Source organism: Salvia miltiorrhiza, chromosome 2 (assembly GCF_028751815.1).
Source record: "Salvia miltiorrhiza cultivar Shanhuang (shh) chromosome 2, IMPLAD_Smil_shh, whole genome shotgun sequence".
Classification (NCBI taxonomy): Eukaryota; Viridiplantae; Streptophyta; class Magnoliopsida; order Lamiales; family Lamiaceae; genus Salvia; species Salvia miltiorrhiza.
Window position 1 is genome coordinate 74796094 of NC_080388.1, and position 24749 is coordinate 74820842.

The following is a 24749-nucleotide window of genomic DNA, read 5'->3' on the forward strand; positions in this document are numbered from 1 at the left end:
AATTCATAGTGTATCACCACGCACTATACATATAATCCATTGTATGATTGATAAATTCATAAGTAATTTTTGTTTATATAGGCCAATTTATTCATTGTATTTATAATATTTAAAAAAAAACGAATTTAATAATGGATAGCGAGTAAAACAGAGTAAATGTTGCAACATTGAATCTGAGCAAAACAAATTTCGTGTGTGTGTGTGTGTGTGAGAGAGAGAGAGAGAGAGAGAGGAGAGAGAGAGAGGTCGGTACCTGTGAATGCTTGCTTTCTGCGGTATCAAGGTAAGCGCAAACCCTAAATCCGCCGGTGTAATTGACGCTGGGCATGAAATCGCCGACGAGCACGTTCGACTTTTCGACGAGCTCCATGTCGAAGAGGTGGCGGAACGATTTCACATCGAGCACCGCCACCACGTTGGGGTTCACGCCGGCGAAGAACGGGAACGCCGGCGGCACGTTCGTGCGGAACACCGTGCTGCCGTACTTCTCCATCCGCTTCGCGAAGAAATTCTTCGGCCCCTGCAGCCAGAAGTACTGCAGCCGATCCGTCAGCGGCCCGATCACCGGCCACCCGTAGCTGCCGGGGATTGCCGCCCGCTGAGGCGCCGCTGACGGCGTCAGCGGCGCCGCCGAGCTCGAGAGTGATACATTCATCGTTTATGCACCACGACTCTCTCTCTCTCTCTCTCTCTAATATGTTGAATGTTGAAGAATGTGGAGTAAATTAAATTTCTCAAGCTATTTTGAATGTTGAAGAACGTGAAATTTGAGTTTGAAATAAATAAAGTTTAGTTTGGATGTTTCTTCTTTTTGTCTCTACCTCCCTCCGTTCAATCGAAGGTGGTGCGTATTCTTTTTTAGGTTGTCCCATTAAAAGTGGTGCATTTCATTTTTTGGTAATAATTTTACACTACAAATAATGTGATCCCACACACATTTATACATTTTTACACTACAATCTTATTTTCCTTAAATTTCGTGCCCAAAAGAAGTGCACCACTTTCGATGGGACGAAGAGAGTAATATTTGATGAAGTTGAATACTAGTAATTTTTTAAGTCATACATTATAATAAAACCAAATCCTTCTTTAAGATATATAATTAATTAATTATATACATAAGTACACATTTTTTGAGGGGGTAAAAAATACAAGAGGTATTAGTATATTGAAAAAAAAATCAGCTTAATTTACTTCAGTTCATAGAAGAGTAGTATATAATTAAGTAATTATATTACATAAATATACATTAATTACTACATTTTTTCAGGGAGTAAAAAATACAAAAGTATTATAGTATTTCTCACCAAATTGTACAATATCTAGAAGTTGGGAAAATCAATCAGCTTTCAGAAGTATTATCTAGTATTATCGTAATTACTCCATCCGTCCATAAAATATTGTCCTAATTTGTCATTTTAATTCATCCATAAAAAATTATTCTAATGTATTTTAGTAATAATTTATGGGCCCTTTTCTCCATTCAATATAAATAACATAATCTTTTTAAAAACTCGTGTCTTCCTTTCTCGTTCCTCAAGGTATAATTTCAATGGCTGTTGCAAATAATTAACACAATAATAATAAAATCAAATTTCATAATTTTGTGTGAAGCTTGCACGTGAATATCTACGTGTATGTGTCAGTGTGTGTACGTGTATTATATATAATTGACCTTTTTATTTATTGCAACTAATAAGTGATAAAGTTTGTTTTTTCTAATAATGCACATTTTCAGTTACGAAATGAAAACTCAGTAGTGAATAGTTTCCAGCTTTCAATTAATGTGGTTCACTTTCAAGTACTCCTATGTTATGGACCATTTGAAATAAGATTTTTCTTCTAATGTGGACTTCTAGTTTTAATACGACACAAAGTACAGACTGTCACATTCAATCATCAATTTTATTTATTTTTTAGATTCAATCATCAATTATTTGATTGAACTATATTATATAACTGGAATAATAATGATATAGATAAATCTTTTGTTTAAATTAGTCTTCGCTTTAGTGTTTCAACGTGTACACCACTTAATTATAAATAGTCGTTGTATCAATTAATTGAACTATATTCACTGAATAAATAACTATATAGATAAATACTCGTAAATACTCGTAATTAATAGGAGATTAAATACAATATGTTCAAACACATGCATGCACAGTTAATTAAATTGCCTTGAACTTTCTATATATTTAGATATACATAAGTTTAAGTTTTGAGCATTGAGCATTGAAGAAATTAAAAACCATACTTTACACATACAAAATTAGTCTAATGACTTTTCTTTGGTCATTAATTTTTATTGCCAAAATCTTGGTTGTTAATTTAAAACTAACTTTTTATTAATTTACAAGCGTAGTTCTGAGATAGTTGCTTTATTTTATTGCCAAAATCTTGGTTGTTAGGATATCAAATTTGCACGTTAACTTACAACTTTTTAAAAAGAAATATTCCCTTGGTCGCGCTATTTTTTTGGACACAAAAATTAAAAATAATGTGTTAAAAGTGTAAAATGAATAAATACCATTTTACTTAATGAATGTTAAAGTGAATAAATATCATATTTTATTTTTAAAAAATATTATTTATAAATAGGATAAATTAAAAGAAAACTTTGCCATTATAAATGGAAAAGAGGGATATATTTGGATAATCAATATAGTTGAAATAGTTTTCTAAAGGGGTTTTGGCCAAAAAATATATGAATTTAAAAAAAAAGTTGTAATTTTCACATGAACTTTTAATTAAGCCAAAAAAAATACATGAATTTATATCTTTGTTGCAATTTTTACTTGAGTTTGACTTTCGACGAAATTAGAGCTTAGTTGGCAGTCGGAAGTTCATCTGATATTGATCTAACTTTTGAAGCTCGGAGATCTAAGAAGACAAAACTTAATATATAAAATGTCAAGTGAAAGTTAAATACTTTATTCGTCCATGAAATGAGTACTCAGCTGAGCTACAGTTATCTGGCATCAGAAAACGGCGCCGTTTGATTTCAATCCACTGCTTCGCTTCTCCATGCCTTCATCTCCGGTGACAATATGTTACTCTCTCACTTCATTTAACAATGACTCTCTCTTCTTCTTCTTCTTCTTCTTCTCCATATCTGTTTTTGCATACAATTATTCGTAACTTTGAGATATGCTAATTAAGGCCTTTGATAATTTATATCAATTGAACTAATTTTACTTGATTTTATATCCCATTAAAAAGGTAGGATTAGAGAAATCATAGTTGGCTTTCTTTCATGATTTCTACATATCAAATGTTGATAACATATTTCAATATTTGTAACATCCATGAATAAAGTATGATAATAGAAACCAAAACACAATATTCTTAGGCAGAATAGCCTTGGAATTAACATAGGTTAATTAAACGGAGCATCATTCAACAACTCATGAAGAAATTGTGAATTAGAAGACCTAAGCAGTTATATGATGATCCTCCTTCTACGAGGGCCCTCGTGCTCTTCTCCTTCAACTCCCTAACCCTAACTCGAATCTTATTCGTGGGGTCCATTAGCTGCTTGATTGCCTTCTCGATAATATTTTTGGCCACAATCTCACCACTATTCTTTCGATAATCCATCTTAATCTCGACGGCAATTCCAATGTCCTTCACCAATTGGAATGCGTTGGTCTGTTGCTCAGCCCCCAGCGGCCAAGCTGCCATAGGGACCCCACAGCATACACTCTCTAGAATCGAGTTCCATCCACAGTGCGACACGAACCCCCCCACCGAAGGGTGAGACAACACTGCTACCTGAGGGGCCCACCCGATCACCTTACCCACCCCCGCCGTGCGCTCTAGGAACCCTACTGGCAATACCTCCCCGGGATTCTCGTACTCCGTCGGAAAAGCAAACCCCCCTTCGAAAATCGGCTTTCTCAACGACCACAAAAACCGCTCCCCACTCTGCTCCAGTGCCTTTGCGATCTCCACCACCTGCTCCGCCCTGAAAGCTCCTGTGCTCCCGAAGCAGAGGAACACGACCGACGAATCCGGCTGCCCGTCTAGCCACCGCATCATTTCCCCACGCCTATGTTGGTTCTCGTCGTTCTCGTCTCTCCTGTCACCGATGATCGGCCCGATCGGGTAAAACATTGGGATCCGCTCATTAGCATAAGTTGAACCTATCGCATATGATTCGAATTCAAGGAAAGTGTTGATGAGGATCCCGTCCGCTTCCCGCGCCTTCCTCGATAGCTCGAGGAAGCCGCTCTCCCCATCGAACACCGATTCCGGCCAAACCCTAGCCGGAACCGGGTTAACATACGACGAGATCGAAACCACCTCATCTGAACCCTCGAACTCAGCCAAATTCCGGCCGCCATCGTCTTGAAGACTCTGCAAATCGAACGTGAGCCCTAGAATTGCGGCGCCACTAGCAAAGAAAATGTAACTCGAGATGTTGAGCTCCTTCGCCACGTCGATCATGGCGACACACACAATGTCGACGAAGATTCCGGCGACTTTGCCGGATCTCTTCATCTCGGACACAACCGCCCGGGCGGAATCCCTGTGGCGGCCGGCGAAATGCATCATGCTCTTGGGAGGCTTCATGATCGCTTCTGTGCCATTGGATACGTCTTGTTCGAGCTGCACGAAGTTGATCTGCGGATTCTTGATGTAGGAGCTGATCTTGGTGTCCGTTGGCATGCTCATGACGAGGACTGTGATGGAGAGGCGGCCGTCGTGGGCGGCGAGAAGCTCCGCCGTCTTCACCGCCGCAACCAGGTGGCTCACGACGGGGAAGGGGATGAACACTAGGCTTGCTTTTTCATCATCAGCCATTTTGATTTAATTAATCACACTGTATATTTTCAGTCTTTCAATGCGTTTATTTATATAAAAAAAAATACTGAATGAAACTTTGTTGGTTGTAAAATTGTTGGTCACCAAAAACGTTTGGCTACCGTAAAGTGTATCTATAATTAACTATATCTATAAAGTAATTAACACTACAAAAAAATGTGGTAATTAAATAAAAAAATAAATGAAATTTCGTCTGATCATATTCATATGTGACACGAAGAAGGAAATTGCTAGAGATTGGGGAGACCAAGTCATATAATACAACTTAGAAGCTTCTTTTGCTTACATATATTGGGTTTTCATTTTATTTTATTTTTTAGTTTTTCTTTGTAGGTTTATTTTTTTTAAGGAAAACCAGCTATGAGCTTTTTTGTTTATGTTGGGTGTCAATGTATTTTAAATGTTTATATACTTACGCATGTTTCGGCATGTTAATTTTATTATTTTAATTTTGGTCTCTATTCTCTATATATTTTCATCAATTTTTCACCATTTTCACATGTTTACTATGATGAATATATTTTTTCGGGTAAAATGAAAAATTTTCTCGAGCACCTTCTTTTCTTTTTAATGTGGATAATATTATCCTAAGCTAAAGGTATGAAAATATTTTTCAACATTTTCTCATTTTTTATTTTTAGTAAATACACCATAAAAATGAGAAAATTTTATATTTTTTCATCTTTCTTTATTCATCATTTTCCAATAAAAATTTTATAATCAAAGTAAACGCACCTTAAATCTAATTTACTCAATCTTCTTATCATTTTAATATTTTAAAGTCAGTATTAATCAACAAAAAAAAAGAAAGAAGGAAAAGGAAATGATTGTGCAAAATAAAATAAAATAAAACAAATCCAAAAAAAAATCAAATAAGAAATGCCCTTGATTCCAAATCCTTGATCACAGCACGCCACCCGACGGCGCGTTTTTCCCACGCGCTAATCGCGGCCGTCTGTGAGAATGTGAGATGCACTCGCCGGCGGAAAAAGAAATAAAAAAGCTGAAAAAAATAGCATCCAATTTGTGTCGTAAGAGGTCAACACTCTACACCAACACTCAGCTGAGCCACAGTTATCTGGCATCAGAAAACTGCGCCGTTTGATTTCTCTCCACTGCTTCGCCGCTCCACGCCTTCATCTCCGGTGACAATCTGTTACTCTCTCACTTCATTTAACTATGACTATCTCTCCTTCTTCTCCATATCTGTTTTTGCATACAATTATTCGTAAATCCTTCTGCTAGAATTGATAGAAAGTTATGTTTTAAGCACGTCGGATTTGGTGATTCGATCGGTTTTTAGTAATAGCAGGTTTATTAATCTCCATTTGGATGATGATTACACCGCCGACGCTCTGATTTGGCTTCTTTTATCCTGGTGTGTTGAATTAATTGTATGATGATGACGTTGCTATTCACTGGATCCTGATTATGTTACTGTTCCGTTATTTTTTTATTTTTGGCTTATAAATTGAGCTTCCTTCAATCGAAATTAGATATAATGCAAACGAAATTCAACTTTTGTGATCTAATGGTATTGAGTTGAACTATGATCCTGATAATTGAGGAGTGAGTGAGTGAGAGTTATAAGTTGCTGGATTCAAATTTGACTAAGATGGATAGGAACTTTGAGTATTCTAAGGCCTTTGATAATTTATATCAATTGAGCTAATTTTGCTTGATTCATATCCCATTAAAAGGGTAGGATTAGCGAAATCCTAGTAATGAGGATAAAAGTACTCAATCATGAAAAGTAAATGCCCTCTTAGACTGATGTTTTGGTATTTTTTTGTCATTTTCAGTTTTGAGACAGTTGAGGAGATGATTGGAACAAGTCATCACTGCCAATCCCTGTATTATTTAGTCTTTCTGGTGGCAGGATTGTTGTTATCGTTACATACTGGGACGATAACTGTGAAAGCCGAGGATTCTTCATCAATCATATCTAGATTTCAGGATTACCTTAGAATAAATACTGCCCAACCCAACCCCAGCTACTATGAAGCTGCTGATTTCATCAGCTCGCAAGCCAAGTCTCTCTCGTTGGATGTCCAAATCTTGGAGTTTGTAAAAGGCAAGCCACTGTTGCTCCTCAAGTGGGCTGGCAAGAACCCTGCACTCCCGTCAATCCTACTCAATTCCCACACAGATGTGGTACCTGCAGAGCACCACAAGTGGAATCATCCACCTTTTGAAGCACACCTTGACCCCTCCTCTGGCCATATCTATGCCCGGGGCTCCCAAGATATGAAGTGCGTGGGACTCCAATATTTGGAGGCCATCCGCAAGCTCCAGGCTTCAGGCTTCCATCCACTGCGCACTGTGTACCTCACATTTGTGCCCGATGAAGAAATAGGCGGGCATGATGGTGTGGAGAAGCTTGCAGATTCTGACACTTTCAAGAATATGAATGTAGGGATCGTTCTGGACGAGGGATTGGCTTCTCCTACTGAGAATTACCGGGTTTTCTATGGGGAGAGGTCCCCCTGGTGGCTGGTGATTAAGGCTACAGGTGCACCTGGTCATGGGGCTAAGCTCTATGATAATACTGCTATGGAGAATTTACTCAAGAGCATAGAGAGCATCAGGAGATACAGGGCCTCTCAGTTTGATTTGATCAAGTCTGGACATTTTGCTGAAGGAGAGGTCACTTCTGTTAATATGGTTTTCTTGAAAGCTGGAACCCCGTCTCCTACTGTGAGTATCTTTTTTGTTGCCAAAGCTGCTTGAGTTGTTGGTGATGACAATTATCCACTCTTAAAATCTCTTTGTGATTCTATTTTCTTGATGAAGCCGCATACAATAGCTGGTAATAAGATAGTAGCCTTCCAAATTTGACAAGTACAAACATACAATAACTCAAAAGATAAAAAAGCATTTGAGTTTTTCCATATTTTGTACTAGTTCTATAAATATGATGACATGTCATTACTCTCTCTCTACCAGGACCACTTTATCATACATGATTTGGAAGTTATTGCTGAAGTTTTTCATGTGATTTTTTCTTACATCTGAACAAAGAGTATCAAGGTTGATCAACTGTTACTTGATTGACTATGTATGATGCTGTGAGCGACACAAAGTTTTGGTCCAACCTTATTATTTCTAATGCTTGCCATATGAGAACTATGTCCTCATTTATAAAATTGCATTTATTCTTGTTGTACTTGAGTTCCTTTGGTTCTCTGCATTTGGTGCACAGGCAACATGTTTGCAATTTGGAGGTTTCATTAACGGTTTTGTTACTGTTTCTTTTTGCAGATAAGCTGTAATGAATCTACTCATGCTTTATAACTAAAGCAATAGGAATTTCTGCTTTCTTTAACGTTCTTTCATAATGATAGGGCTTTGTCATGAATTTGCAACCATCTGAAGCTGCAGCTGGTTTCGATATCCGAGTCCCGCCAACTGCTGATGCAGCTGCCCTCGAGCGACGAATCCTAGAGGAATGGGCACCTGCTTCACGTAATATGACCTTCGAGGTGAGAAAACATCCATATTGCCCTTTCATATTATTTTGTTTGGATTATTGAAAGCACTCTGGCGATCAATTTTGTGTGCACATTTCTGTTTCAAGATGAAATTAAACTTAGAAGCAACTTGAGATATAATTGTCCCACTCCCATAGTATAATGAAATCATCCCCATATGTTCAGATTCTGCCTTATGTATTACACATTATTGAAGCAACAAAGTAATCGAAAACCGGGACCTTATTAATGTCGGGAGACGAACTTCTACTACAGTGCACATGATATGATCTTTTGTTGAGCTTTGGATGATTGGCCATTGTTCTAACATATTCTGTAGCTGGGTCAGTTCAAGCAGAGGGCAACTATGCAAGACAAGTACGGGAAGCCACTGATTACCGCTTCTGACAGTTCAAATCCGTGGTGGCGGCTGTTAGAGAAGGCAGTAAAAGACGCCAACGGGAAACTTGCAAAGCCGGAGATCTTTCCTGCTGCAACAGACTCTCGCTATTTCAGGGAGCTCGGCTTGCCAGCGATTGGCTTTTCTCCTATGGCAAACACTCCCATTCTTCTTCACGACCACAATGAGGTGACCTTTTCCTTCTCATACGTTCTGTTTCTTCGAGTTTGATTGATAAAAACGCGTAACTTGATTATTTTACTTGAGAAACATATATCGATCAATCTCGTGCAGTTCTTGAACAAGGATGAATATCTGCGAGGAATCTCCGTTTATGAATCGATCATCAAAGCATATGCATCTTATGTTGAACCTACGAGGGATGAAGCTTCGAGAGACGAGCTGTAACGATGCATCCAGCCGGTGCCGCCGCCTTCTCTCTCCGGCAAGGAAGTTGCAAGAATGCAGCCTTCTGCATACCGTCGCCAAGAACTTGCAACTCCAAAGTGTTGAATGTGCATTAAGGTAGTGTTTAATAAAATGAATCGATTTTCAGCACTTTGCATATGAATAATGATGGTTGGAAATAGATTTGAACGATAAACGTTTTTTTTCTACTTTAATTTGGTGTTTGCCTTAGAGCATCCACATTGGTCGACTCATCCGAGGGGACTCGAGTCAATTTTTGGATGAGTCAACCGATGTAAGCTCCCTCTTACTCGAGTCTGACTCATCCAGATGAGTAAGGCTCATCCACCCATTATGGATTGCACGCGCCACTTTTATATGGATGAGCCGGGCTCAACAGATGTAGGGGGTCGACTCATAGTCGACTAATCCCCTTTTTATATGGATTAGTCGATCTGTGGATGAGTTGACCAATGTAGGGGCATTGACTCATAACCGACTCATTCATGAATGAGGCTCTAACCGATTAAACGGATGCGAATGCTTTTACATTTATCGAATCATTTAATAAACTTTTTTAAGAAACACTTTCAAAAATAATCGAATACTAATAAATTCTCTTATTATACGCTAAAATATGAAACTAGCGTATGAATGAAATGAATTATAATTCACTCGGTTTAAGATAAACCATTCATTGATGTGTATTGAATAATTAACCTCAAAATGAGAATGATCAAATATAATTAAAGCCCAACAAAATGTATCAAATAAAATTCATGTTTGGAATAATTATAGTACTAGTTAGGTAATCATTAAGCGTGATAATTGGGCTCCACACGTTCAATTTCCTGTCTCCAGAGTGTTCAAGAATCAAAACCCTAGACACGTGGCAGAAGAGCAAGAGTCATTCGAAATTAAATATACTAAAATTAATTAGTTGAACTACAAACAATATACCCATTTGATTTGTGATATTTTCTTGAACCCTACCAATAAAGTTAATCAACTCAAATGCCAAGTTTTATTTATAATTACACGTATAAGTTGACTCAACTCTCCGACCTATTCCCTCCGTCTCACGAAGCATGACTCAGTTTCATTTTTGGTTTGTTCTACGAAACTTGACCTGTTTCTAAAAATGATAAAAAATTAACCTTTTATTCATGTTTTTACTTTTTCACCTATCACACTTAACACACAAAATACCAATTTCTTAATTTCCGTGTCGAAAAGAACTAGATTATGCTTCATGGGACGAAGTGGGTATTAATTAAAGAAAAGACATCATGAATCGTGCTCAAATCAGCAATATACTTACTAGATAAAAGTAAGAGAATTATACTAATTTGTGATTACATTTACATGTCTTAATTACTAGTAATATTTTGTTCATATCATTGTCTAATTGTGGTAGTAATTCAATGTATATACACCCATTTAAAATCGATTTGGACACTAAATCTCTTAATTAACCATTCCTAATTATGACATGGTTAAATACAAATATTCGTTAATTATTATATGATCACGACACGTGTCCAGACGCATTTACGTTTACATGTACACAATAAATATACCTACAATATTTATTTATTTTAAATTACAACTATACGCACATTAAATGACTTCCAACTCCTAATTTACGAAGCTTCTTATCAATATTAAAAGTTTTAAAAATGGTAATTGAACAATCAAGTTTTACACGTAGTGGAATCAGACGAAATATTTAACATTATCCACCTTAAACAAACTTATCTCAAAAAAGAAAAAATTATTAAAAAAAATTACGTATATAATTATTGTATATAAATATTCTTTTTATGTGTGTGTGTGTGAGAGAGAGAAGGCTGGTAACTGTATGAGCGCCTACAAATGTAAATTAGTTTACTCTTCAAATTGCTTGCCGAAGCAGGGCGTTGACCGCATTAATGGCGGCGCCTACATGCAAATCAATTTTACGACGATCGACAGCTTTGATTTGATTACGATCGTACAGAATCAGGCTGAAAGCGGAATTGAAGGAGCTCGAGATCACGGCGAGCGTACGGCTGTCTCGCCGCAGCCTGGCGGCGGCGTTTCTGTTGGCTGACATTTTTGCCAGCGGAATTTCCGCAGTTGTATTCCAAAAATTGCCGTGGGAACCGTTTTGTGTTTGATCGATTGCAGAGAATTGAATTGCTCGGATTTTGGCGGGACGGCGGCGGTAGCTGGTTTCCTGTTTGGCGGGTTTTTCTTCATCGTCTTCGAGGATTACAGGTACTGTTAAGAATTCTGGAATTCAGCTTTACTGATAACCTGACAGGCGATTGTCTGATCGAAGTAATCCGATGCGAAATGATCAAATGAATGTAGTTGTTTACTTTATTTCTGTTTGCGATTATTTATGTGATTACTGTGTCAGTGAGTTGATTTTTGGTAGGGTTTTAATTGTAGGCTAATTGACTCTAGCAGATTTTTAGTGATCTAGATGAAGGATTATCAAGAGAGATGGAAACCAGGCCGCGGAAACAGTGTCATTGCCTCGTTAATGGGTCTTGATGAGCTTCACACTAAGCCGCCGTTTCATGAAAAACGCAGAGGTTTATCTGAAAGCTATGTCCGAAACTCTGCTTCTATAGGCCTACGACCGGGTAGTTTACTTTCCGTTGCTCGTATGTGTAGGGTAGATAATGAGGGAGTGCAGGCCTCCAATATGAGTGAAAATGATAATGTTTCCGATAGATTTTTGAACTCGAGAAGTGGCAGTTTTAGGAAGGGTATAAGGTATTCAATCGGCAATAATGATGAGCAGAAGCTTGAGCATGACTTGCTTCACCTTGGTGAGCTTGGTATGGATTCCATGGGGAACTCATTAAACTCGCAGTTGGAGGTGATAGATAATACTCGTCGTTTATCAACTAGCATTGGCGCTTTTAAACCAGGTTCGGAGAAGGAAGGGACCGTAGGGTATGATCTCAAAGATGGTGAGTTAGATGTACATACCAGTGTAATTGGAAATCTCCGACATGAGTTGACACATGAAGAGCTACCTGTGTCTTCAGGGCATAGTTGCAGTGCTTGCTCCCGAGCTATGAACAGAATCTCTCAACAAGAAACGCGTAGAAGCAAATTTGAAGGGTTACTGAGATATGGAAGTTACGGCCACCATCCACATAGATTACTTCAACGGTCATCTTTGTCCAATGAATCCAAGAAGCAAAAGCTTCAAAGGTGGAAGAAGATGGAAAAGAAGGTTCAAGGATTTGGAGATTCTCGGAGGAATGAAACTCTTAATCAAATACTAGCTTTGGCTGATCGGATATCAAAGCAAGGAAATCTGGATGTGAAACCTGGTAAAACTAATTTGTGCAATCCAACCAGTAGCAGTTCTTCGCTTCTTAGCAGCGTGGATGTTGGGGATGATGAGAGTCTAAAAAGCCTACCGGTTTCTGAATTTGAAGAAGTGAAAGATATCCTTTCGACTGGATGGAACACGACACAAGATGAACTTATTGCAACAGAGAACAAGTCTGAGGAACAAACGACTTCCCAGAATGACGATTTAGAATCTAAAAGTGGGAGGGGCAGCAAGCAGTTTCAGATTTCTCTTGGTGCGGATGATACCATGTCACCAGGTTCTAAAATCTCAGAGTCATCTAGCTGTTCCTTTTTTTGCTTTGGTTCAGCATTAAACAACCCTGAAGCATACATCCTTGGCATTCGTGATGAAATGGATAATAATTTTGAAAACAACTTTGGTGAAGATGATGAACATAGTACGACTGTAGGGGTTTCTTCTATAACCAGTGGTGACCCTCAGTCAGAATCAAATCTGTGTACCAAATTGGAGGAAGCTGGGAAATCTTCTGCTGTTGAGGAAGTCTTCAGCAGAGAGGTTTGCTCTCTCTCTCTCTCTCTCTCTCTGTCTCTCTGTGTGCGCGCGCGCGCTCGCGCGTCCGCACCTCTTGGTTACACAAAACTGTTCTAATTCTATAATTTTATTGTCATGAAATATTATGCATCTGGAGTAGGCTGATTTATAACTTCATGGCACTGTAACTCACTCTAAAAGGAATCAAATGTAAAAAATTAATTACACTAGTTGTAAAGCATATAGATTTTTGCCAACTGAAGTTTATGAAATTACTAGTTATTTTGTTATAAATGCTTTGTTTTTAAGTACTTCCATCACTGTGCTTCAGAACATATCCGTCACAATCCTTAAGTTAGCATATTTGTTGTCAGATTCCGTTAGCTTGCCACCTGTTATACATTCTTCGTATATTTAGGTTTAGCAACTCCAAATCCATCATATTTATGTACTTATTTAGTCACAAATATCTTTGTAATTATAGTTGCAAAAGCTGGTGTGAGATTTCACGGCGAAAGTATGGTAAAAGGTGATTGACATAATAATCTACTCGAATTTTCTCGAAATTTGACAGAAGCTTTTCTTGCTGGTACATCACAATTAGATAACTATATGTACTTTCATCCTGTAATTTTACTTACCATTACTTGAAAGAGTAGTAATATGCCTAGAATCTCCAATTAAAGCATGTCTTCGTTTGGATGTGATATCATGAGTCTACTTTAATGCATAATTTAGCTAAACTTCTTCAGATGAATAAGCAGTAATGCCAAATTTGTTCAGTCTTTCCATCACCACTCCAATTAGTCTCTGATGCAGGCTGCCTTGGGAAGGATCATTTTCATAATCTTTTTGTAAATAAAGAAAATTCCTCCAACAGCCAACACAAGTTAATATTTTTCTGTTTTGACGGTGCACTTATACATTCCTTCCCTTTCCTCATTTCACTATGGCGTAAGCACTGCAGGCATCATTAAATGAATATTTCGAGGAAGAGCCAGCTTATTCAAACTTCCCTGCAATAGTTCCACCAGAGTCCCGGGAGAACTTGAAGAGAACCAATCAGCATAGTCCCGACTCAGTTTTGGAGTCATTTGGTATAAAAAGTTCTTTGGAATGGTTTGACGGCACAGGTACTGATTTCTGATGCAACTGAATTATAATTCTCGCTAAGATATGTGATTGTTGTATTAATATTTATTTATTTATTTTATTTTTGTCACTTCCAGGACTGCAGTTGCAACTCGAATCTCTAAATTTTGATTCTGGTGAAACTTACTCTGAAGGATCTGTCATGGTTGTGTCTGGTGACGAGGATGCCGAGGAAGAGTTTGGCGTTCCCCATCATGATAGCAGAAAAGTTAAGAGGTGGCTCAGAGACGGCGAAAGCAGGAACTTCTCTTACACGGTTGACGTTTTAGATGAAGCTGGATTTTGCGGTATGAACTCTTACATGGATTTGAAAATGTGGTATTCCCTTGAATGTCCAATAAGCCCCTTGGTGTTTGAGACGTTAGAGAAGAAATACGGCAAACAGACATCTTGGCAAAAGTCTGAAAGGCAGCTTCTGTTTGACCGTATAAACTCAGCGCTTCTAGAAATCTTTCAAGCTGGTACAACATCTATACAGAGAAGATTACGTGCCTCGTTCAGACTTGATGAGGTTGTGGATGAGATATGGACGACGCTCGTTAGCCAGGAAAAAGAGAAGACCAAAGAGCTGTCGGAAAAGGCTTTGGTCAAATGGTTGGAGTTTGAGGAAGGCATTGATATCATCTGTAAAGAACTTGAGGCCTCATTATTTGATGAATTGGCCATGGAGTTCGCTAGCTTGTGGAATTGATGAACCGGGTTTATCACTCGTTTCTAACATCCACGAGAAACACAGAGATGGTCGTTTTCCATCTCAGACAAAGTTTTGGGTATGAATTCGTGTTTAGTGTTTCGTTCTTGAGCAGACGTGGAGAACAGATGTAGGCGTGCTGGGAGCGCGGATTTCTCCACGTCGGGGTGCTTATAGGATTGCGTTGTCGATAGATTGTTCTTCCATTCAACAGAGGATCACCTCCTACACAAGTGTTGAAGGTATGTAGATAACACATTTCATAGAATTCTTGTATTTGTTGCATCAATGCATTTGTTTGAAAAAGTTGCAGTTTTGGATTGTAGTGAGGTCAGAGCAGCTAAGAATGTGCTGCGTTATCAATTTTGTGGCTTGTAAAATCATGAGAATTTTTTCATATAATTCAGATTTTTTTTTTCAATCCATTTTTTGGTTGGGAATCAGTATTTTCTCGGAATATATATATATTTTGTATGAGTTGTTCGTATATGTAATATATCATTTGTTAGTTTAAAGTATCTTTGCGCATGCATTAATTTGCACCATTAAACGACTTTTCACGGTGTAAAAGTACTCCCTCCGTCCCAAACGAAATGTCTCATTTCTTTTCGGCACGAAGATTAAGAAATGTGTATAAAGTATATAAAGTGAGTTGATGGAAATTATTTAAATATTAAGTATAGAGAGAGAGAGTGTATTGCCAAAAAAGGAAACAGGACATTTCGTTTGGGACAGCCCAAAAAGGAAAACAAGACATTTCGTTTGGGACAGAGGGAGTATTTAACTAAAATTTAGGGATTATAAGATAGTTTTTGTGGGGAAAAAATTTATAAATCACGTAGTAATATATTTTGGGAAAAGATAGGCTAAGTTTATGTGTCGAACTTAATTTTGTAAATACTTTATATGATCCGACATATAAGATAAGACATTAACAATATGGGATTTTAGGTGAATGCCTACATCACTTACCCTACTAAAACATCATTGCATCATTGTCTATCTCAAATTTATATCGAGACAATTATATAGTATAAAATATAAAAACTAATTATGTGAGGTTGACTCACGATGAAACAAATCAATATTCTTAAATTGTACATTTATTCTATTTACAACAACTTTAATAATTTTATTAAAACTGAAAAAAAGTGGTTTTACACCTTTTTTTTATTAGAAAAGGCCATGGTGGTGGAATACATCATTTCTACCATATTTTCGTGGCTTGACTTGATAGCATAGCAACATAGGTATTAAATCAACCATGCAATAATTTGGTGCCCAACATTTCAACTCTTATTTGCCCACAAAAACAAGAAAACCCAAAGTGGAGTTGTAATAACTCCATGCACTTAAAAACTGTTCCTTATTTTATATATATATATATATATATATATATATATATATATATATATATTCTTTAAATTAAAAAAAAAGTTATAATCTCTCTCTCTCTCTCTCTATATATATATATGTATATGTATATGTATATGTATATTTCTATATAAGATCTCATGAATTCATTAAACTAAGTAATTATCGTTCAATAAGTTTTATCATTGTTCACAATTAGTGTTGTTTAACTATGATGTTAGATACTTGTAAAATAAAACTTCTAATATTTCTATTTATTAATATGTGTGCAACATTTCAAAACGATAATTAGTATTAATTAAGAATCGAAAATGCAATTTCTGTAAAAATTTATAAAATTGGTCGAGAATGTAATGAGTCATGACGAATCATGTTGTCTTTAATTTTTACTCCTATTTAATTTAATTGTGTGGGAATGCAATTATAATGAAATGAATCGAATAACATGGATCAATTATGGAAGTGCTTGGTGGTTGTATGAAATAATGCCTATTTACTCTCCACATTTAAAATTTGGGTCCCCATGGTGTGATATCAAGTAATATGTCAATTACTACATTTAAGTTTAACATCTTGTTTGGATATAAATTTAATGAAGAATTTCAAAATCAAATATTAATTCCTTGAGTACACACAAGTTAATCAAGTTTTTTTTTTTTTTTTTTTGAAACTCCTTTTATCTAGATATATGATTATATATAAGAAGAAGAAAATGAGCTACAAGTATTCAATAATTTTTACAAACTCATCGTATAAGAAACATTCATCATCTCAAACCCTAATATTCTTTCTTTGCAAATTAAATTCATCATCATCTATCTATATATATATTGTAGCTCTTCTAACGTAAATTACAACAAAAATATGTAAAAACTTGTATTACAAGTATGATATGATATGCATAACAAAAATTAAGGTTGTATGGTACACCTTAATATTCACAAACGATAATTAATTAACCTATGCTTTAATTCTGTAAAACATTATCCTAAGATGAGATTGAGAAATGTAAGAACTAAATGTACCTTAAAAAGCTTATAAAGTGGCAAAAATGGCAGCTATCGGTTGAAATTTTTTGGAGCTCTATCGTCTGTTATGGAGAGGGTTCGATCCCGTGGGGACTCGCCGCTTCGACTCGGATTCTTTGCCCATGGGAGCATGGTTTCTATGATTTCTGAGGTGGAATTCGAACTCGTGACCATGGTTTTTGGGGGGAGGGCGGCCGTGGAGCAGGCGGCCGGAGACGGCCGTCGCGGCGGTGGAGAGGAGGATGGTGGTGGTGGAGAGGATCAAGACAAGGTGGAAGAGAATTGACATAATGAAAGGTTGTAGTAAAATGTGGTCACACAATAACTAGTTTAGTATACTATATTGGAGAATAATTACATATATACATTATATATATAGCTAGTGTGTGTTGTTGTGTTTGGTTGACTTTGGCACCTTTTTTTGGATCTCATGATGAGGAGTGATGTTAAGACCATTTTGGTCTTTATATGTTTCAACTGAGGCATTATATAAGCTAGTTGATATATTATATATATGATGATCCCTTATGATATAAGTACTACATTCGTCCACAAATAATAGTTTGAGTAAGAGACGATACGAGTTTTAATAAAAATAATTATTGTATTCTGAGTGAAGAAATGATTCCATTTTATAATGATAACAAAATTTATTTTGTTACAAATGTTCGTTACATATGCTATTTTATATATATATATAAAATTAAAACCTAATTGTACCTCAATATATGCAAAATTAAAAATTACTCCACATTTTTTTTGATGTATTCAGCTTTATCACTAGCTAGTCTAACCAAACATCTATATATTATTTATAAGTTATAACACACGTTGGGATACAATAATTTTCAAATATATTTGAAATAATGATACGATAAATGGACCTGCTTCATAAGGAATTATTAGAGCATTTTCACCATGGAATCTATATAATATAAAAGATGAGTTTTTTTCCCTACATTTTTCGCTCTCTTCTTTCCCTATTTTTTTTACTATTTTTCTCTTTATTTTTTTCTTCACTTTTCATTATCAAATAATTTAAATTTATTTAATAACTATGATTATCATTATACTTTATACAAAATTGAAAATATACGTTTTAAATTCAAGATTTTATTAAATAATTGATGTGAATTATTTTATTATTAAAATATATTTTTATTATTTAAACATGTCATTTAATTGCGATGTTCGTCGTTCTAGTTATTCATAAATTTGTGGTCTATGCACTCGCACTTAAAAAAAAATCATGGACTAATGATGGTATAAATGGGCCTTAATTTTTTTCAAAAATCAAAACATCATTTAAATAATGATGGAATAAATGGGCCTCAATTTTTTATAAGACTCAAAACATCTTTTAAATAATGATTCGATAAATGGGCCTGCTTCATTCTCAATACTCAAAACTTACTATTTATTGCCTAGGCCCAAATTGAAGCTCCAAGTATAAAATATTAAATGATAAATAATTGAGATAAAATCATAAAACATCATAAGACATCAGTTGTATTTATTTGATGGAGGCACTATTTGCACCAAATGTGTTCCTCTGTCCCAAAATATAGTGTGTACCACTCTTTATTTCTTCATATTTTTAAATTATTTTTTATTCAATTTTAAATTTATTAATATTTTCATATAATATAAAGATAATTAATAAGGATTCACTCATCCATTTAGGGTTTATCATTATTTTTATTTATTTATTTGAATTAATAATAGATTATTTGGATTCATTAATTCAAAGTTAGGGTATATAATTTTTTAAATTTTAATTTTTCAATGATAAATACTAATTAGAGTTTATAATATAATAATAATTTTTATTTTTATAAAAAACAATTTATAAAACAAAGAAATGTAGAGTGATACACACGGTACACACAATATTCTGGGACAGAGGATCCCATCTGCTATTTGCACTTCCATAAAAGGAAATAGGTGACACCAAATTCAAAAGTTGAAGCCTTCAATTCTTTTTCTTATCCTATGAAAGAATATCCAAATAGGCAAAAATAAAACCAAACAAGATATTGTGAAGTAAAAATCACGTTTTGAATACTTTCTTAAATAATCAAACACGATTATCGTCGGGACCAGACACGTGATGGGGTAAGGTTAAGTGTCAATCGCATTTCACATACACGACTATTCAATTCTTAATTTGGAAATAACATTGTGGTGCAATGTCCATATCAAACTTTCTATATTTGTAACCTAAAAAAAATAATGTAAAGAATTTCTACATTTGTGTTCTAGCTTCTAACTCATTATTACTTTTATTTCGTTTGAGTAGACATATTAATTTCAATTGTAGTAACAATTAGTAGTTGAAGAGTGGAATACAATTGATTTTAATTTCGATAAAGTGTTACGTCTAGTTAATCGGATGACATACTAATTTCAATTGTAACAATTAGTAGTTGAAGAGTGGAATTAATTCAATTAATTTTAATTTCAATAAAGCGTTGCGTCTAGTCAATCGGATGAGATCAACGCCTCCCATTATTAACACAAAAACTCACGTGAAACCGATTTTATGGTGAAACTGGCTTCACAATAACACTACTTCAACATACAAATGACACTTATGTTGAAGTAGTGTCATTGTAAAGCTGGTTCATGAAACCGATTTTACAGGAGACCACATGCATTATTAATATGTATGTATCATTTTAATAATATTTTGTTATAAAAATAAGATTTATTGTATAGTAATATGGATCCTACTTAACTTTTATATCAAATAGTTGAAGTTCAAAAAGATTGTATACCCTAACTTCAATTTATCGACCCTAACAATAAATTATTAATTAATAAAAGTAAAAGTAAGTGTCTAATTGGATGGACTAAATCCTAACCAATAATTACAAAATCTATACTATATTAAAACAGCAGTTTTCAATTAGAAATTGATTTCAAATCAATTTGAAAATTGAATGGCGATTTTGTAGTTAAGACAAAATTAAAGATTTATTTATAAACTCTATTTATTCTTTTCATTTTCTTTTCTTTAACTTCTTATTTTTTTTGTTTTATTTATTTCTAAAATTATGAAATTCGATTAATTATAAAATATTCAATATGCCTATCAAATTAAAGATCACGATAAGAGCTTTAATTTGATATAGTTTATGTAAATATAAGATTTAAAATGTAAAAATTATATTAGTTTAAATATTAAAATTTTAAAAATTTCTCTCTCCTCTCTCATCTTTTTTTTTACTAAATCTATTCTTTAATTCATTTTTCATTATTTTTTAATTTTGTAAACTTTTTTTTACGATTCATAATTTAAAATAAAATATTAAAATATTTAAGTCAACTAACTCACATTTCTAACAAACGTTTATTTACAGTTCTAGAATTTATAAAAAGGGTTTTATTTTCTTTTTCTTTATCTTTTTATTTCTTTGTTTGTTCCTTTCAAAATTTTTGAAATTCGTTTAATTATAAAATATTTAATATGCATATTAAATTAAAGATTGTGATAAGAACTTTAATTTGATATATTTTATTTATAATATAAAATTTATATTTATTTAAAAATTAAAATTTTTAAAAATTATCTCTCCTCTCATTTTTTTTGAATAATTTTTTTAATTGTTTAATTTTTTAATTTTTTAACTTATTTTTTTTATTTACATAATATCAATTTTTTTTTTATTGTGGATTCTTTTTTTTTCAATATTCAATAAAATATATTTAATTAGTTAAAGTTAATTTTTTTTATTATATGTATAAATGTGATATTGAGTTGTTATCAATTTTATATAAATTTATAAATATAAAAATATTTCCCGTGCATTGCACGGGGTGCAAATGCTAGTAAAACTAAAACATGAAAATTTGAAATTAAAGAATATAAAATGAACACCAACTTTGATACACGGAATCTCAAATGCTCGTCTACAAAGACGGAGACAGGGGATGGCTGGTAGTGGCGATCGCCCCTCTCAAAATTATATAAAGTTTTATAATTTTGATGTCGAGAAAAGTTCGCCGCTCCTTCGATACAATTCTTGGCTCCGTCCCTGCCCGTCCATAATACTTACTACTCCCAAATCACTTGATGCACAACACTAGGTGTTTAATTAATTACAATATCCAACCTTTGTAAATAGAGAACTTGCAGCTGTCATTATCCTCTTTCAAAAAAGAACAAGAAGCGTATTTAGTAAGTGTGGAAAATGAGAAAAATGTGACAATGACCAAGAATTGTTCCTTCAAAAAGATTAATGTTCGTATCCCATTTGCCTCATGGTGGGTTGGATTCGAGGGGGGCTTAAGCCCCCACAAAAAATTACTTATTTTAAAAAATAATTATCGGTATTTTATGCAAATCATTGTACAATAACCCTCACCAAGTCCAATAGTAAAACAAATTATTTTTGAAGGATCTTTTATTTTACTTTTTTTGCGTCGGCACCTATAGTTAAAATTATCTTTGTTCACAAGGAATGAGATTTGGGAATACTTCACATCACCACCCTAAAATGGCTACAGATTTTTCTTGGCCACCAAAGAAAAAGAATAAATCCAAATAAATAAAATATTCAGAGATAAGTAGTATCTATGAAACGTCGATTTTTGATTAGTTGTGAAGGATTTCAGCCACAAAGAGAATACCTCCAAAATCCAAATGTACCCAAATAAATCATTTAGTTTCCTTTGCTGCCTAAAACTTGTGGAGGCTAGTCATAGTTATGATGAACATTACTCATTTTGAATTTTGCTACTTAGTTTCATGATTTTATCAATCATTCAATTCCAATCCAACTTCATTAGTCATTCTTTTTGTGCATAGCAACACCAACTCTCTCTCTCTCTCTCTCTCAACTCTCTCTATCTCTCTCTCCAATGGTAAGTAAATTATTGTACATGAAGCCAAGCCAAGTTAAGTGTGTGTGTGGTGTGTGTTAAAATGGAGAAAATTGATGCATATGTATTGTTTGAATTTCCACGCAGGTTTTGGTTGATAGTCACGGCAGCAAAGATGACGGAGTCAAGGTGGATTTTCGCGGAAAACCGGTCGATAAATCAAAAACCGGCGGCTGGCTGGCCGCCGGGCTCATCTTAGGTAATCCATGTACCATGCAGTAAGTAGTGACGGAGCCAGAATTTTGTTGAAAAAAATACTATTTAAACAATTTGAGATTAATTATAGCTTATGTTTATAAAAAAAAAAATTCCACCTTTTAATCTAAAATTGGTAATTTTAGTTTAACTGATGAGTTCCGTGCCTGCATTTTGATTGCAGGAACGGAACTCTCCGAGAGGATATGCGTGATGGGGATATCGATGAACATGGTGACGTATTTGGTCGGAACATTGCATCTTCCGTCGGCAAAATCGGCGAACATCGTCACGAATTTCATGGGGACGCTCAATCTACTGGGCCTCCTAGGCGGCTTCGTCGCCGACGCCAAACTCGGTCGTTACGTGACGGTCGCTATTGCAGCATCCGTCACAGCTTTGGTAACGAAATTTTAAACGCCTCAAATTAAGTCCTAATTCGTTACTATAAGTCTATACTATGTATAAATGTTAACATTATTATTTTTGTTTCGATGTTGATGTGAATTAGGGAGTGACACTGTTGACATTGGCCACCACTATTCCGAGCATGAGGCCCCCTCCCTGTTTCGATCCGAGAGGAGGGCCGTGCGTGGAGGCCAACGGGCGGCAGCTGGCCATGCTCTACACGGCCCTCTACACGATCGCGTTGGGGGGAGGGGGCATCAAGTCGAATGTCTCCGGCTTCGGATCAGACCAGTTCGACTCGTCTGATCCGAAGGAGGAGAAGGCGATGATATACTTCTTCAACAGATTCTATTTCTGCATTAGCCTTGGATCCTTGTTTGCTGTCACGGTCTTGGTCTACATTCAAGACAATGTGGGGAGGGGGTGGGGCTATGGGATCTCCGCCGGCACGATGATCATCGCGGTCGGGATTTTGCTGGCCGGGACGGCGTTGTACCGTTTCAGACGGCCTCAGGGGAGCCCCCTGACCGTCATATGGCGCGTCGTCTCCTCTGCATGGAAGAGGAGACGACTGCCGTATCCGCCGCAGCCGGATTTGTTGAATGAGTACTACAATGCCACAGTTCCTCATTCTGATAAACTTAGGTAAAAAAATTTAATTTTTTTGTTGATTTGCCCTGTTTTATTAAACAGGAACATCACTGAACAGTTCAATGATGTTCTTGTTTAATAAAACAGGGGCGTTATCAGAGCAGGTCTAGCTTCATGTGAACTTTTATATAGGATTTTAATCTAAAAAAGTTGAAATTCTTGCAATTCTAGGTGTTTGGACAAGGCGTCGATCGTCGAGGGCGACGAAGGGGAAGACGGGCCCAAAGGCGCCGCCGCTGCTACCGGAAAACTCGCAACCGTTACTCAAGTTGAAGAAGTGAAGATGGTGATAATGCTTCTACCAATTTGGTCTACCTGCATACTGTTTTGGACAGTCTACTCCCAAATGAACACATTCACCATTGAGCAAGCCACGTTCATGGACCGGAATCTCGGCGGCTTCGAGATTCCGGCGGGGAGTTTCTCCTTCTTCCTCTTCATCACGATCCTCCTCTTCACGTCCCTCAACGAGAGGGTCCTCGTGCCCCTGGCCCGGCGCGTGACCCACACGAAACAAGGCCTATCCTCCCTGCAGAGGGTTGGGATAGGCCTTGTCTTCTCCATATTCGGCATGGGGGCCTCGGCCCTCGTGGAGATGAGGAGGAGGGACGCCTTCGTCAAGGACGGCCTAAGAATCCGCGCCTTCTGGCTCGTGCCCCAGTTCTTCCTGGTGGGGGCCGGGGAGGCCTTCGCCTACGTGGGCCAGCTCGAATTCTTTATTCGAGAGGCCCCCGAGAGGATGAAGTCCATGAGCACGGGGCTGTTCCTCAGCACCCTGTCCATGGGCTTCTTCGTTAGCAGCCTGCTCGTCACGTTGGTCGACAGCGTGACGAACAAGAAGTGGCTCATGAGTGATCTCAATAGAGGGAAATTGGAGAATTTCTATTGGATGCTTGCAGTTTTGGGAGTCTTGAATTTTGTGGTGTTTCTTGTGTTTGCAATGAGGCATAGATACAAGGTGCAGAACTATGTTGTACCTCAGCTTGATGGGGAGGGAGAGCTCAAGCAGCAGAGTCACGAGAGTACAAGCATTAATGCAGGCAAGATTGCAGCTGAGGTTGCAACAGAAGAGCCTTGAATTGGAGGAGTTTGATCTCTTGAGTATTTATTTTATTTTTTTGTTACATTTTTTTTTTTCTTTCTGAAGCTTAAGTTGGTAAAGATATAAGAAAAAAAAAAATACATTGTTACACTTTTGATTTTGGTATGTATTTGTGCCTTGTAGTGGAAGATGTAGCATTTGGTTTGTGATTATAGAAATAATTGATTTGTATAATCTTGAGCTCATATATTTAAGTAGTACTGTTTTTTCTCTCCCTTCTATGTATATATATTATTTGTGACATATAACTTATATTAAAATTGAAATAGACATGAAATAGAAATAGAAAGACATAGATAAGTAAAT

General features: G+C 35.9%; 5 protein-coding genes across 9 annotated transcripts in view; 3 read left to right on the forward strand and 2 right to left on the reverse strand.

Moving 5' to 3' along the window:
• The window catches only part of LOC131009401 (fatty acid hydroperoxide lyase, chloroplastic), a 7772-nt gene extending 6979 nt beyond the window's left edge, over positions 1-793 (reverse strand). Inside the window, exon 1 of the mRNA XM_057936710.1 lies at positions 254-793. Coding sequence (XP_057792693.1) covers positions 254-655 — 402 coding nt within the window. The 5' untranslated portion in view covers positions 656-793. The remainder of the gene's footprint in view (positions 1-253) is intronic.
• Positions 794-3247: 2454 nt separating this feature from the next.
• On the reverse strand, positions 3248-4825 carry LOC131009402 (anthocyanidin 3-O-glucosyltransferase 2-like). Its single transcript, XM_057936711.1, has one exon. The coding sequence runs from the start codon at positions 4804-4806 to the stop codon at positions 3400-3402; it is 1407 nt and encodes a 468-aa protein (XP_057792694.1). The 5' UTR covers positions 4807-4825; the 3' UTR covers positions 3248-3399.
• An 862-nt stretch (positions 4826-5687) lies between these two features.
• On the forward strand, positions 5688-9320 carry LOC131009403 (uncharacterized). 4 transcript variants are annotated; one of them, XM_057936713.1, is made up of 6 exons: positions 5734-5972; positions 6140-6205; positions 6630-7524; positions 8172-8309; positions 8638-8886; positions 8992-9320. In XM_057936713.1, the coding sequence occupies exons 3-6, from the start codon at positions 6649-6651 to the stop codon at positions 9103-9105; spliced, it is 1377 nt and encodes a 458-aa protein (XP_057792696.1). In that variant the 5' UTR covers positions 5734-5972; positions 6140-6205; positions 6630-6648; the 3' UTR covers positions 9106-9320. The 4 variants fall into 4 exon arrangements, with proteins under 4 accessions (XP_057792698.1, XP_057792695.1, XP_057792696.1 ...); XM_057936714.1 differs by having other exon boundaries at positions 8647-8886; XM_057936715.1 differs by lacking the exon at positions 6140-6205 and having other exon boundaries at positions 5688-5972; positions 8647-8886.
• Positions 9321-10929: 1609 nt separating this feature from the next.
• LOC131009405 (uncharacterized) lies at positions 10930-15222 on the forward strand. 2 transcript variants are annotated; one of them, XM_057936718.1, is made up of 4 exons: positions 10930-11364; positions 11560-12982; positions 13926-14091; positions 14188-15222. In XM_057936718.1, the coding sequence occupies exons 2-4, from the start codon at positions 11576-11578 to the stop codon at positions 14799-14801; spliced, it is 2187 nt and encodes a 728-aa protein (XP_057792701.1). In that variant the 5' UTR covers positions 10930-11364; positions 11560-11575; the 3' UTR covers positions 14802-15222. The 2 variants fall into 2 exon arrangements, with proteins under 2 accessions (XP_057792701.1, XP_057792700.1); XM_057936717.1 differs by having other exon boundaries at positions 10931-11364; positions 11542-12982.
• Positions 15223-21828: 6606 nt separating this feature from the next.
• Positions 21829-24653, forward strand: LOC131009407 (protein NRT1/ PTR FAMILY 6.4). Its single transcript, XM_057936719.1, has 5 exons — positions 21829-22069; positions 22175-22286; positions 22467-22684; positions 22794-23335; positions 23513-24653. Exons 1-5 carry the CDS (start codon positions 22067-22069, stop codon positions 24417-24419), a joined length of 1782 nt encoding a protein of 593 aa, XP_057792702.1. The 5' UTR covers positions 21829-22066; the 3' UTR covers positions 24420-24653.
• Positions 24654-24749: the final 96 nt, after the last annotated feature.

Bases quoted from the DNA above. Each gene is read 5' to 3' on its own strand.
- LOC131009402 (XM_057936711.1), bottom strand. From the start codon at position 4,806: ATGGCTGATGATGAAAAAGCAAGCCTAGTGTTCATCCCCTTCCCCGTC.
- LOC131009403 (XM_057936712.1), top strand. From the start codon at position 6,649: ATGATTGGAACAAGTCATCACTGCCAATCCCTGTATTATTTAGTCTTT. The intron at 7,525-8,171 runs GTGAGTATCTTT...TCATAATGATAG, and splicing joins CTGGAACCCCGTCTCCTACT to GGCTTTGTCATGAATTTGCA. The intron at 8,887-8,991 runs GTGACCTTTTCC...AATCTCGTGCAG, and splicing joins TTCTTCACGACCACAATGAG to TTCTTGAACAAGGATGAATA.
- LOC131009405 (XM_057936718.1), top strand. From the start codon at position 11,576: ATGAAGGATTATCAAGAGAGATGGAAACCAGGCCGCGGAAACAGTGTC. The intron at 12,983-13,925 runs GTTTGCTCTCTC...TAAGCACTGCAG, and splicing joins AGGAAGTCTTCAGCAGAGAG to GCATCATTAAATGAATATTT. The intron at 14,092-14,187 runs GTACTGATTTCT...TGTCACTTCCAG, and splicing joins GGAATGGTTTGACGGCACAG to GACTGCAGTTGCAACTCGAA.
- LOC131009407 (XM_057936719.1), top strand. The intron at 22,287-22,466 runs GTAATCCATGTA...TTTTGATTGCAG, and splicing joins GGCCGCCGGGCTCATCTTAG to GAACGGAACTCTCCGAGAGG. The intron at 22,685-22,793 runs GTAACGAAATTT...GATGTGAATTAG, and splicing joins CAGCATCCGTCACAGCTTTG to GGAGTGACACTGTTGACATT.